Source organism: Grus americana, chromosome Z (genome assembly GCF_028858705.1).
Source record: "Grus americana isolate bGruAme1 chromosome Z, bGruAme1.mat, whole genome shotgun sequence".
In the NCBI taxonomy this organism is placed as follows: Eukaryota; Metazoa; Chordata; class Aves; order Gruiformes; family Gruidae; genus Grus; species Grus americana.
The window spans coordinates 12,150,307-12,163,155 of NC_072891.1; the positions used below are offsets into that span (position 1 = coordinate 12,150,307).

General features: G+C 59.6%; 1 protein-coding gene across 4 annotated transcripts in view; it reads left to right on the top strand.

Moving 5' to 3' along the window:
- The window catches only part of TLN1 (talin 1), a 35,028-nt gene that overhangs the window by 15,839 nt on the left and 6,340 nt on the right, over positions 1 to 12,849 (top strand). For 3 of the 4 annotated variants that reach the window (XM_054810501.1, XM_054810502.1, XM_054810504.1), the window contains 33 exons: positions 696 to 863; positions 1,147 to 1,441; positions 1,542 to 1,708; positions 2,072 to 2,200; positions 2,527 to 2,640; positions 2,857 to 2,970; positions 3,129 to 3,263; positions 3,409 to 3,537; positions 3,657 to 3,759; positions 3,836 to 4,044; positions 4,139 to 4,258; positions 4,422 to 4,619; positions 4,947 to 5,086; positions 5,186 to 5,279; positions 5,424 to 5,513; positions 5,688 to 5,810; positions 5,993 to 6,136; positions 6,467 to 6,628; positions 6,717 to 6,857; positions 7,114 to 7,295; positions 7,645 to 7,777; positions 7,900 to 8,001; positions 8,125 to 8,295; positions 8,454 to 8,603; positions 8,721 to 8,822; positions 8,947 to 9,066; positions 9,365 to 9,511; positions 10,243 to 10,409; positions 10,649 to 10,832; positions 11,081 to 11,206; positions 11,518 to 11,634; positions 11,714 to 11,899; positions 12,008 to 12,115. In XM_054810501.1, the coding sequence (XP_054666476.1) occupies positions 696 to 863; positions 1,147 to 1,441; positions 1,542 to 1,708; positions 2,072 to 2,200; positions 2,527 to 2,640; positions 2,857 to 2,970; positions 3,129 to 3,263; positions 3,409 to 3,537; positions 3,657 to 3,759; positions 3,836 to 4,044; positions 4,139 to 4,258; positions 4,422 to 4,619; positions 4,947 to 5,086; positions 5,186 to 5,279; positions 5,424 to 5,513; positions 5,688 to 5,810; positions 5,993 to 6,136; positions 6,467 to 6,628; positions 6,717 to 6,857; positions 7,114 to 7,295; positions 7,645 to 7,777; positions 7,900 to 8,001; positions 8,125 to 8,295; positions 8,454 to 8,603; positions 8,721 to 8,822; positions 8,947 to 9,066; positions 9,365 to 9,511; positions 10,243 to 10,409; positions 10,649 to 10,832; positions 11,081 to 11,206; positions 11,518 to 11,634; positions 11,714 to 11,899; positions 12,008 to 12,115 (4,770 nt within the window). The remainder of the gene's footprint in view (positions 1 to 695; positions 864 to 1,146; positions 1,442 to 1,541; positions 1,709 to 2,071; positions 2,201 to 2,526; positions 2,641 to 2,856; positions 2,971 to 3,128; positions 3,264 to 3,408; positions 3,538 to 3,656; positions 3,760 to 3,835; positions 4,045 to 4,138; positions 4,259 to 4,421; positions 4,620 to 4,946; positions 5,087 to 5,185; positions 5,280 to 5,423; positions 5,514 to 5,687; positions 5,811 to 5,992; positions 6,137 to 6,466; positions 6,629 to 6,716; positions 6,858 to 7,113; positions 7,296 to 7,644; positions 7,778 to 7,899; positions 8,002 to 8,124; positions 8,296 to 8,453; positions 8,604 to 8,720; positions 8,823 to 8,946; positions 9,067 to 9,364; positions 9,512 to 10,242; positions 10,410 to 10,648; positions 10,833 to 11,080; positions 11,207 to 11,517; positions 11,635 to 11,713; positions 11,900 to 12,007; positions 12,116 to 12,849) is intronic. The other variant, XM_054810503.1, reaches the window with a different exon arrangement.

Below are 12,849 nucleotides of genomic sequence, written 5' to 3' on the forward strand. Positions count from 1 at the left end.
CGTGCTGGCAGGGCAGCCCCGTGCCTTCCCTGCCGCCCCGGGGGGAGAGGAGGCTGGTTGCTATTTCATACCTCTCCTTTAGCTCCAGGAACGACAGCAGAGAAGTAGCCCATCGCTAATGAGCTAAAAAATAGCTGGCATGCCTGCAGTACAGGTGACCGGTGTGGGCAGCATCTCCCACTCGCCTCTTGCTGGTAGGGTGAGCTTGTGGGCAGGCAGCTGCCCCTCGTGTGGCTGTGCCGCGGCCGGCTTCTGCCTGCCATTTCTCTGGAGGGGTTTGTTGGGTTTTTTGCTCTTTGTTGCCGGCGGTGCCTTGCAGCAGATTGTTGTTGCGATACAATCAGGGACTCGATGCAGTTGTTGCCTGGCAAGTGGGCAGTAAGGTCGTGGGTGTTGCGGTGATGTTAAACATTGTCTGAGCTGCTCCAGCCAGTGTTCGTGGCGGTGCCACAATGCAGGCTGTGGCTCAAGGCCAGGTTCCAGCCTCACCGCCGGCTGTAGCACACGGTAGAGATGGGGTCAAGGTGTTACCAGCCACTCCAGGTGTTCGGTGCTGCCGGTGCTGGGCCAGAGCAGATGAAAGGCCCCCCGAGAGCTCACGTTTCCCTGCTGAATATTTCATGAGAGCCCTGCAGGTGGCTGCGGGTGCTCCCACTGCAGTGGCTGCTGTGCTGACCCTCTCAGTCCTCTCCCAGGACATGCTTATGCAGCTGGCGAAGGCAGTGGCGAGCGCTGCTGCTGCGCTGGTGCTCAAAGCCAAGAACGTGGCTCAGAAAACGGAGGACACGGCACTGCAGAACCAGGTGATCGCTGCTGCCACCCAGTGCGCCCTCTCCACCTCCCAGCTGGTGGCCTGCACCAAGGTAAGGAGCAAGGTTAACCCTTGTCTCAGCGTGGCTGCAGGCATCACCGGGCTGGTGGCAGCTCCACGGTGGGGTAGTAGGTGTGTCAGGACCACACGTCCTTGGGTGGGACATTAGGGGTCTGGCACCAGAAACATGGGCTGCCTCAGGCTGGAGTCCCTGCCACTGTTCCCAAACACTGAATATCCTCTTTGGAGGAGCAGAAGTTGGGGACAGCTGTCTCTGCGTGGCTCCTATGAGGAGCCCACCACACTCACTACCCAGCCTTCTTCTTCCCCTCCAGGTAGTGGCTCCCACAATCAGCTCCCCAGTTTGCCAGGAGCAGCTGATCGAGGCTGGCAAGTTGGTGGCCAAGTCAGCGGAGGGCTGCGTGGAGGCCTCCAAGGCAGCCACCAACGATGACCAGCTCCTGAAGCAGGTGGGGGTAGCAGCCACAGCTGTCACCCAGGCCCTGAACGACCTGCTGCAGCACATCAAGCAGCATGCCTTGGGCGGGCAGCCCATCGGGCGCTACGACCAGGCCACTGACACCATTCTCAACGTCACTGAGAACATATTCAGCTCTATGGGCGATGCTGGTAAGAGCAGCTGATGGCACCCAGCGTAGAGCACAGTGGATGGGGAGGTAGAAGGGAGTCCATGGGACTTGCTAACAGGCCACCCTTCCTTTCTGTCCAGGCGAAATGGTGCGGCAGGCACGTATTCTGGCTCAGGCCACCTCTGACCTTGTCAATGCCATCAAAGCTGATGCGGAGGGAGAGACGGACCTGGAGAACTCACGCAAGCTACTGAGTGCGGCCAAGATCCTGGCCGACGCCACTGCCAAGATGGTAGAGGCTGCAAAGGTCAGTGGTGTGGGGGACGATGGACGCTGGCTTTGGCCCCCAGTCCCATCCGACACCATCAGCTCGGTGCTGTGGAGGGGATGATCAGCCCTCAGGTGGGGGAGCAGTACCCAGAGCAAGGTCCTGCACTGAGCTGAGGACCTCTGTGGTGGAATGGGGCTTCTTCTGGAGCTGTTGGTGGCAGCAGAGGAGCTGTTAGCTCTGCTGCTGAGCTCTCCCAGACAGGCTTTGGGCATCTCCCTGGCACTGCAGGCAGCCAGGCTACCGTATTCCCAAAGATCAGGCCAAAGCACAGCTGCTGCTTTAGGAGGACAAGCGACCTGGTGACCCCTGCATGTTGTGATGGGTTTGCTCTTTCTCCAGGGAGCTGCAGCCCACCCAGACAGCGAGGAGCAGCAGCAGCGGCTGCGTGAGGCAGCAGAGGGTCTCCGCATGGCAACCAACGCCGCAGCCCAGAACGCCATCAAGAAGAAGCTTGTGCACAAGCTAGAGGTGAGGCACCGAGCAAGGGGGCTGCAGAGGGCAAGCAGGCATGGTCAGCGAGTGAGACCTGGCCAGGAGCCCCTGCCTCCCTGCACTTTCCAGAGGGGTAAAGTCCATTTAGTGTCTGTGCTGCATCCTGAAGAGACCTTCCCCCTGCTCCCTTCTCCTTCCCCTTCCTTCCCCTCCCCCTGTCACTTTGGGGCACCGAGGGGTGCTCTGGTGTCACAGGCAGAGGCATGGGAGGAGAAGTTTAGGGGGAGTTGGGCCCTGGTGCATGGGGGGGGCTGGGGACAGGCTGCCCTGCCACTGGTGCTAATCCATGCCTCCCCCGCCAGCACGCAGCCAAACAAGCAGCTGCCTCTGCCACCCAGACCATCGCTGCCGCACAGCATGCCGCCTCCTCCAACAAGAACCCTGCTGCACAGCAGCAGCTGGTGCAGAGCTGCAAGGTAAGGGCCCAGACCTGATCTTGGCATCTCCTGTGCCACCTCTTCCCATCCCTTCTCCCGTCAGCCATGCTGGTGCTCTGTGCTTGGCTGCAGCAGGCAGGCAGGACTTTGGGGTCCTCGCAGAGCTCCCCCGGCAGATGAGTTTTTGGTCGCTGGTCCTGGACTAGATCCATCTCCTCCTGACCGAGCCTCTCCAGTGACCCTCCTCTCTGGCAGGTGGTGGCAGAGCAGATCCCGATGCTGGTGCAGGGCGTACGAGGAAGCCAGTCCCAGCCGGACAGCCCCAGTGCCCAGCTGGCTCTCATTGCTGCCAGCCAGAACTTCCTGCAGGTACCTGCGCTGCCCAGAGCCTCCCACACCAGCTCTGGCATTACAGCTTTCCTACTGTTCCTGACACTCCTATGATACCGGGAAACCTGCTGCATGTGGGCAGCAGAGAGATGCTATGTGTTTGCCCCATTCACAAAGCTTTTTCTTTTGCCTGGCAGCCTGGTGGGAAGATGGTAGCTGCAGCCAAGGCCACCGTCCCCACCATCACGGACCAAGCCTCTGCAATGCAACTCAGCCAGTGTGCCAAGAACTTGGCTGCAGCTCTGGCTGAGCTCCGCACAGCTGCCCAGAAGGTGAGAGGATGGGTCCCGTCCCAGGGTGGGCTACGCAGAGCAGGGGGGGCATGGTGAGGACAGCCTGGTGGCAGGTCACGGTCTCTGCTGCAGGAGGGTGGGCTCAGTGGTTGCCTCGCTCACCTTCCCTTCTCCCCCATTGTAGGCTCAAGAGGCATGCGGACCCCTGGAGATAGACTCTGCGCTGAGTCTGGTGCAGAGCCTGGAGAGGGACTTGCAAGAAGCCAAGGCAGCTGCCCGCGATGGCAAGCTCAAGCCTCTGCCAGGAGAGACGGTGAGGGCGCGGGGAAGGGCAGTGTGGGGTGATGTGGTGCAGGCACTGGAGTGGGGGAGCCATGAGGGTGGAGGCTGGAGGTGCAACCCACCAACATGTCCCCCCTTTTTCCCCTGCAGATGGAGAAGTGTGCCCAGGACCTGGGGAACAGCACGAAAGCTGTCAGCTCTGCCATCGCTCACCTTCTGGGAGAGGTGGCCCAGGGCAACGAGAACTACACAGGTATTGGCCTCAATGCTGGGGCTGGGAGAAGGGAGGGGACCATGCCAGCAGCCACTGACCTCTCTGTCCCCCTCAGGGATTGCTGCCCGAGAGGTGGCCCAGGCCCTGCGCTCACTCAGCCAGGCCGCCCGTGGCGTGGCAGCCAGCACCCCTGACCCGCAGGCACAGAGCGCCATGCTGGAGTGCGCCAGCGATGTCATGGATAAAGCCAACAATCTCATCGAGGAGGCGCGGAAAGCGGTGGCCAAGCCTGGTGACCCGGAGAGCCAGCAGCGTCTGGCCCAGGTAGGGCAAGCAGGAACCCCAGTGTCCCCCACCAGCCCACAGGAAGGACATGGAGCTGGCTGGGGGATGGTGACCGCTCTTTGCTTCTCCGCAGGTGGCCAAGGCAGTGTCGCAGGCCCTGAGCCGCTGCGTCAACTGCCTGCCAGGGCAGCGGGACGTGGATGCTGCCATCCGTATGGTGGGAGAGGCCAGCAAGAGGCTGCTTGCGGATTCGGTGAGCTGAGCAGGGGCAGAAGGGGAAGGGGGAAGCCTTGTGGGGATGGGAGCCAGTCCATCCACAATGGTTTCCTCTCTAGCATATCCCCACGCATGTGACAGACCTTCATCCTCCATCTCCATCCTTCTGTCTGCTTCCTAACTTGTCTCCCTGCCTCCAGTTCCCCCCCAGCTCCAAGAGCTTCCAGGAGGCCCAGAGCCAGCTGAACCAGGCAGCCGCAGGGCTCAACCAGTCTGCCAATGAGCTGGTGCAGGCGTCGCGTGGCACCCCTCAAGACCTGGCCAAGTCCTCTGGCAAGTTTGGGCAGGACTTCAATGAGTTCCTGCAGGCAGGAGTGGAGATGGCCAGCCAGTCCCCGGTGAGAATGAACACCCGTTGGGGGATCCTGGGTACAGTGGGAGGTTTGGGGTGCCTGGGAAAACAGCTGACCACAGGCAGAGTGGCCGGGCAGCGGTCGTTAGGGTGGCTGTGGCCAGTGCAACTGGGGAGATGAGGTCTGGAGCTGTGCAAAACTGCAGCAGCAGGGAGAAAGTGGCTTGGGTTTGTTCAGCAAGCGTTGCCGACGTGTCCTTGCTGTTGACAGACAAGTTAGATGAAGGGAACCAGCTCAGCTTGAAAACCACCAGCAAAGACCTGGGGTGGGCTTGGAAGCCTGCTGCGGGTAACTCTTCTTGGCTCCTTGCAGAATAAGGAAGACCAGGCGCAGGTGGTGTCGAACTTGAAGAGCATCTCCATGTCCTCCAGCAAGCTGCTGCTGGCTGCAAAGGCACTCTCTGCTGACCCCGCAGCCCCCAACCTCAAGAATCAGCTGGCAGCAGCAGCACGGTAGGACGAACTGCTCCCTGTGAGCTGTTTGCTGTAGCAGTGGGTGCAGGTGGCAGAGCTTGTGTTGATCTGTGGGTATTTCTCCCCTGGCCCCGGCAGGGCTGTGACCGACAGCATTAACCAGCTGATCACCATGTGCACCCAGCAGGCGCCAGGCCAGAAGGAATGTGACAATGCCCTGCGGGAGCTGGAGGTGAGAAGCTACATCTTGCTGAGGGAGTGGAGGGGCTGAGATGGCGGGGAGGGGGGAGCTGCACCCTGCTGAGAGGGAGCAAAGAGGAGGTGCAAGTGGAGGGCATGGACCTTTCCCTTGGATGTGACACCCATGTCCCTACAGACGGTGAAGGAGCTTTTGGAGAACCCCACCCAGACTGTCAACGACATGTCCTACTTCAACTGCCTTGACAGTGTCATGGAGAACTCCAAGGTGAGGCCTGAGCTGGAGGTGGAGGTTTGGGGAAGGATGGGGAGGTTTGGGAAAGATGTGGGGGCAAAGGAAAAGGTGGTTCCTCCCCTGCTGATGAAGCACAGTGAGCTCTGAGCCTGGGAGCACTGCGGGAGTGGGAGGCGGACTCTAACCGATGTGTGGTGTGTCCTGCAGGTGCTGGGTGAGTCCATGGCTGGCATCTCCCAGAACGCCAAGAACAGCAAACTGCCTGAGTTCGGTGACTCCATCAGTGCCGCCTCCAAAGCTCTCTGTGGGCTGACGGAGGCAGCTGCCCAGGTGAGACATGCTCAGTCCCAGCCATGAGCATTACCCCTGGTGTGTAGTTGCCGTATGCACCTCTCCCCTGCTCCCCAAGGTCTGGCCCTGTGGTATGGTACTGCCAGCCTCCTCCGCAGCCCCTGCCTGCTCTGAGCCCCTCCACTGTGCATGAGCTCTCACCGTCTCTGTCATACTTCTAGGCTGCCTACCTTGTGGGGGTCTCAGACCCCAACAGCCAGGCTGGACAGCAGGGCTTGGTAGACCCCACTCAATTTGCCAGAGCTAACCAAGCCATCCAGATGGCCTGCCAGAACCTGGTGGACCCTGCCTGCACCCAGTCCCAGGTGAGTATGAGCTGGGGCACCATTACGGGCATTTTCTTCCACAAAAGGGAGTGTGAAGCTGGTCGCAAGAGCTGCGTCCCGAGAGTTGGCCAAGATTATGGCTTGTGTCTCATCAGGCCCCATCAGTCATACTGGGAGCCAGATGGCAGCTTTGGTGCAACAGTGACAGTCCAGATGGACTGTATGGGAATGCAGGACCATGGCAATCATTCTTGGGTCCCAAGAGGGACCTCTGTGCTCACTGGTGCCTCACGTGGGGCTGGCGGGAGGGGACAGCTGTGGGGATGGGGAGTTGTGGTGGATCCTGCCTCACCCCACTCTTCCCTGCAGGTGCTGTCAGCAGCCACCATTGTAGCGAAGCACACCTCGGCCCTGTGCAACACGTGCCGCCTGGCCTCCTCCCGCACTGCCAACCCTGTGGCCAAGCGCCAGTTTGTCCAGTCGGCCAAAGAGGTGGCCAACAGCACGGCCAACCTGGTGAAGACCATCAAGGTGCGGTCTCCCTGCTGGGGCACCGTGGTGGGGATGGGATTTGGGGCATGGTGGGGGTTGGATAACTGCTCTGGTGTCTCCATACCAGGCCCTGGATGGTGAGTTCAATGAGGAGAACCGAGAGCGGTGCCGCGCTGCCACCGCCCCTCTCATAGAGGCCGTGGACAACCTGACGGCCTTTGCCTCCAACCCAGAGTTTGCCACCGTTCCTGCCCAGATCAGCCCGGAGGTAGGATGCTACAGGGGCAGGAAGGATGTGGCCTGGCTATGCTGGGGGCTGCCAAAGGGTGGGGACGAGCTGTGCCTCCTCCTGAGCTTGAGATGGAGCCCCACTGTGGGGCTGGTGCCTTGGGAGGTTGTGATGGAAGGTGGCAGCAAGCCTTGGGCTTCAAGGGGTGGCTCCAAGGTGAGGGTCATGGGAGAGGGGACAACTTCCCAGGCACAGTCCCTCGCACACATCACTGACCCATCATGTCCTCACACAGGGGCGCAGAGCCATGGAGCCCATTGTCTCTTCAGCCAAGACCATGCTGGAGAGCTCTGCTGGCCTCATCCAGACCGCCCGCTCTCTGGCCGTCAACCCCAAGGACCCACCACAGTGGTCAGTGCTGGCTGGCCACTCTCGCACTGTCTCAGACTCCATCAAGAAGCTGATCACCAACATGAGGTGAGGCGAGTCCTGCCTGCTTGGTCACAGCCCCATCCCTGCTGGCAGCTACCCTTGCTCTGAGTGAGCATCCCTGAGACTGTTTTGGCTCATCTTCCTTGGCTGCTGCTGGCGGGGGGAGGCAAGGGATGGGATGGAAGATGCCATCCCTCGTCCTGCGTAGGAGCTGCTCCTCCAGCCCTGGCATGGGCTGATGGGAATGCATGCCAGCATGCCTGGGCTCTATGACACTGGGTTGCCCCAAAGCCCGGGATAGGGGTCCTGCCCCTCACTGACGCCAGCCAAGGCTGGGGGCAAAGGAGTGGCATAGCACCTGCCCACGCTGGGCTGATCTATCTGTTCTACGCAGGGACAAAGCTCCAGGACAGCGGGAATGTGACGAGGCCATTGAGGTCCTGAACGGATGCATGCGTGAGGTGGACCAGGCCTCCCTCGCTGCCATCAGCCAGCAGCTGGCCCCCCGAGAAGATATCTCCCAGGAGGTGGGTTGAGGAAGCACTGCTGCAAGTTTAACAGGGGCAGGCGTCGTTCCCCTCAGCTCTTGGTGTCACACGGTGACCCCAGCCCTGCTGCAGCCCCACGCAACACCCTCTCTTTGCAACAGGCTTTGCACAACCAGATGATCACGGCTGTCCAGGAGATAAGCAACCTGATTGAACCTGTGGCCAGCGCGGCGCGGGCCGAGGCCTCACAGCTGGGGCACAAGGTAACACAGGGATGGGGAGCTGCTGGCAAGGCACTCGGTGCACACAGAGAAGCTCATGGCAGGAGGAGACGCACAAGGCAGACGGGACTGGAAGCTGCTGGTGCTGATGCTGCTCTTCCCTAGGTGTCCCAGATGGCTCAGTACTTTGAGCCGCTCATTATGGCGGCTATCGGCGCTGCCTCCAAAACGCCCAACCACCAGCAGCAGATGAACCTCCTGGACCAGACCAAAACGCTGGCTGAGTCTGCCCTGCAAATGCTGTACACAGCCAAGGAGGCTGGTGGGAACCCCAAGGTGAGCAGGAGGGGCATGTGTCAGTGGCGTGCTCCCCTTTGTGGGTGCGGCATGGTGCACACACATGTGCTGGACACAGAAACCCAGGGCAAGCATGCAGCATCCCTGTTGGGAGGGGAGCTGTGCCCACCTTCCCTCACTCTGGCTTGTCCTTGCAGCAAGCTGCCCACACCCAGGAGGCTCTGGAGGAGGCCGTGCAGATGATGAAGGAAGCGGTGGAGGACCTGACCACCACCCTGAATGAGGCAGCCAGTGCTGCAGGTGTTGTGGGGGGCATGGTGGACTCCATTACCCAGGCCATTAACCAGGTAAGGGGAGCGTGGAGTGGACATGGCCGGGAATGGGGGAGAGGAGGAGTCAGGGTCAAACCCTACAAGGTCTTTGGGCTGAAGCTGGAGCCAGAGTCTCCTGCTGGTCTCTTGCAGCTGGACGAGGGGCCGATGGGCGAGCCAGAGGGGACCTTTGTGGACTACCAGACCACGATGGTGAAGACAGCCAAGGCCATCGCAGTGACTGTGCAGGAGATGGTGGGTACAAGCAAGCCTGTCACTGCAGAAAGCGTTGCCTGCCACCCAGGCAGGGTGACTGCCCTCCTTGCTTGCCCATCCCAGTGCAGGGCTCCTCCAACTCCTGCTCTTCTTCCATCGGCAGGTCACCAAATCCACCACCAACCCAGACGAGCTGGGCATACTGGCCAACCAGCTCACCAACGACTACGGGCAACTGGCACAAGAGGCTAAGCCGGCTGCCCTCACTGCTGAGAATGAGGAGGTGCGAGCGTGGGGCAGCGGTGGAGTGTGCTGTGGGGCAGAGCAGGGTCTGCTGGCGTGTGAGAGCAGAGGATGGGGGCACTTGAACCTCCTGTTGTAGCTGGGGGCAGGCAGCATTCACACCTTCACTGCAACATGGTGTGGAAACGTGGAGCAAAGCCATAGTCCCTTTTTTCCCTGCCTGAGTGGGAGGATTGGGACAGAGGAGCTGGGTGGGGATGGCTGGTGTTTCCCAGCAGGTATCACAGGTGCGGGGCTTAGTTCCCTGCTGGCTCTCTCATGCAAGTGTTCCCCTCCAGATCGGCTCCCACATCAAGCGCCGGGTGCAGGAGCTGGGTCATGGCTGTGCTGCCCTGGTCACCAAGGCTGGAGCCCTGCAGTGCAGCCCCAGCGATGCCTATACCAAGAAGGAGCTGATAGAGAGTGCGCGCAAGGTTTCTGAGAAGGTAAGTAGTCTAGAGAGAGTGGGTGACGGCATGGTGAGGTGGGAGGGATGCTGGATTGAGCCATGTACCCTTGGAGCTGCCACATGAGGTTCTCCCCTGGTGCTGTGGGGCTCTGCTGGCTCTCTCAGCCACGCTCACCCTGCCCAGCTGACAGCGCTGAGTGATTTATCTCCCCCTCACCTTTTGCTGGCATGGTGGAAAGTGCCCTGTTCATCAGTTAATCTGAAGAGCACACTTCTGAATAACAGATGAAAACATGGCTAAGAAACTCTATAGTCAATAAAGGTAGAGCAGTATTGCTTGTAAGCAAAATCACAAAAGCAAAACAAACACTTGTTTATCATGCCTGGCGTGTGCCTGCATGCTCAGGACCTCCTGCAGGTCCTTGCTTTCCATCAGGAAAATCGTTCTCCTGTGAGTGCTTGCCCAAGTACAGAAACTGAGTTTAGCATCTAAAGAAGGAATGATTTGTGATGTTCTGATGCCCATCATGCAAACTTTATTTATTTCAAAACTACCAGAGTCCAATATCTCCTGGACCCTCAAACACAATAGGTACAAGGTAAAACTAAATAACTGGAAGCTAAGAAGGGGTGTCCAGACCACATGATTCCCAATTCCTCTGCTTGGTATGGAACGGCTCGGCCCTGGAAGGTGTTGGAGAAGGTGTGTGCAGTGGGGGTTACCTGAACCTGCTGTGCTCCGCCAGTCACCCTACTCGTACCCCACAGGTGTCTCATGTGCTGGCAGCTCTTCAGGCTGGGAACCGTGGGACACAAGCCTGCATCACAGCAGCCAGTGCTGTCTCCGGCATCATTGCTGACCTCGACACCACCATCATGTTTGCCACGGCAGGAACCCTCAACCGGGAGAACTCTGAGACCTTCGCTGACCACAGGTACCTGGGCATCTTGTCCAGCCTCTGCTCAGCCAGGGGGGTCAGGCTCTGTCCCATGGTCCTCTGTCTTTCTGAGCTGTGGACAAGCCCCAAGGAGAGCTACAAGTTCAGGTCACACGGACTCTGTTTTCCCTTCAGCTTGTACATACAGAAGGCAGGGTCCACAGTCTCTCTACACCCTAAGGACCGTGTGAACGTGTAGAAGGCTGTGTCCTCTCTGAGTCCCTTCTTCTCCCCAGGGAGGGCATCTTGAAGACAGCCAAGGCACTGGTGGAGGACACCAAGGTGTTAGTGCAGAACGCCACAGCCAGCCAGGAGAAGCTAGCCCAGGCTGCCCAGTCCTCCGTGTCCACCATCACCCGCCTGGCAGAAGTGGTGAAGCTGGGTGCTGCCAGCCTGGGATCTGAAGACCCAGAGACTCAGGTGGGATGGGCTGTGTAGGGTGAATGGAGGCTGCTCATAGCTTGCTTGAAGGGGTTGCAGGTGTCATGTGGTGCTTCGGGCTGGATCCTGCGTGTTGTGGAGAGGGTTGGCTGCCCTTTGGCTGGTGCTGGCTGGGCTGGACTCCCTGTGTGCCCAGGGGTGCCCCCAAATTTCTCACTGCTGGGCCACACAGCCCCCAGTCTGAGCGTGACCATAGCCAAGCCATTGCCTGGTCTTGCTCTTCCCAGGTGGTCCTGATCAACGCTGTGAAGGATGTGGCCAAGGCACTTGGAGACCTGATTGGTGCCACCAAGGCAGCTGCTGGCAAAGCTGGGGATGACCCTGCTGTCTACCAGCTGAAGAACTCTGCCAAGGTCTGAGCTGGATGTGATGGGAAGGAGGGGATGGGGCATGGGGGGCTGGAGAAAGAGCAGGGGGGGCTTCTCTGCCTGTCTAGGGGCAGGAGGACAAACTGGGGGATAGTCAGGGCAAGAAGAGAGGAAGGGGTACATAAAAGGTGGGGCACAGCATGCAGAGGAGGCATTGGTGGGAGAACGAGATGAGGTGGTGTGAGTGGACAATGGGGACAAGGCCATTGTGGACCAAACCATGAGGGAAGGACAGGTGCCGGCAGCAGCCCAGAGCTTGCGTGGCGCTTCACCTGGCTCTCCTTTCCCTTCCACAGGTGATGGTGACGAACGTCACTTCCTTGCTGAAGACTGTGAAGGCTGTTGAGGATGAGGCCACGAAGGGAACACGGGCGCTGGAGGCCACAATAGAGCACATACGCCAAGAGCTGGCAGTGAGTACCACCACAGTGCTGAGGCTGCTGTCCCTCCCACTGGCCGCCCCATGCCTCACTGCCGCCTCTCACCTTGCAGGTCTTCTCCTCCCCTGTGCCTCCTGCCAAGGTCTCCACCCCGGAGGACTTCATCCGTATGACAAAAGGCATCACGATGGCCACAGCCAAAGCGGTGGCCGCTGGCAACTCGTGTCGGCAGGAGGATGTCATCGCCACGGCGAACCTGAGCCGCCGTGCCATCGCGGATATGCTGCGCGCTTGCAAGGTGGGGTGGGCAGGGGACGTGGGTCTAGCAGAGTTGGGTGGGGGCTGCGGGTGCCAGCTGGGATGGTGCTGGGTGTGAATCGGGGCTTCCCTTGTCTCCGGCTTTCAGGAAGCTGCCTACCACCCGGAGGTGAGTGGGGATGTGCGACAGCGGGCGCTGCGCTTTGGCAAGGAGTGTGCCGATGGCTACCTGGAGCTGCTGGAGCACGTGCTGGTGGTGAGTGTCCCCACCTCGATTCCCAGGGCAGGCAGAGGCTGCCTGTGGATGTCAGGGTGCTCCCTAAATCCCCAGGGTCCCCTGGGCACTGCACCTCCAGCTGAGGTCTTTGCACAGCCCCCGTCACTGCCTGTGTCGGCACAGCACGTGGCCGAGCCCCTGCCATGGAAGCAGATGTCAGAGAGATGAACAAGCTCTGAAGACAGGTATTTGGCTAACACCAGATGGAGATTAACTGGCTGTAAACAGATGGAGGCTGGAAATTCGACAACATGGGAGCAAAATCCCAAAGCGGCTTCCGGTAAAAGTGGTGGGAGTAAGAGACTTCAGGCCATGTGAAAACACAGCTTGTTAAGCTCACAGCAGAGTGGGAGATGGGCAGTGCCCATGATAGTAGAGGTGATGACTGCAAGCACCAGCTGCACCCTTTTGATCTAGTCTTCCTCTATCTGAGTCTGAGGACTTCAGCTGACTGATTTAATTAGCTGTCCTACAAGATGAGTGTCATTTACAAGAAGCAAATTAAGACTGTAGAGCGGTAGATGGGATCCAGTGAGGTCATTCCAACTATTTGCATTCTTGGTGAGATCGTAAAAGTGGAGTTGAGGGCACTGGAGGGTGCATAGACCCAGCCTTTGGAGCTGCGAGAGCCCTCAAACTGGAGCTGGGACAAAGACTCGGGGCAAGCGAGCTCTGTGGCAAGGTTTCACTAAGCTGGTTAGAAGGGCTTGCTG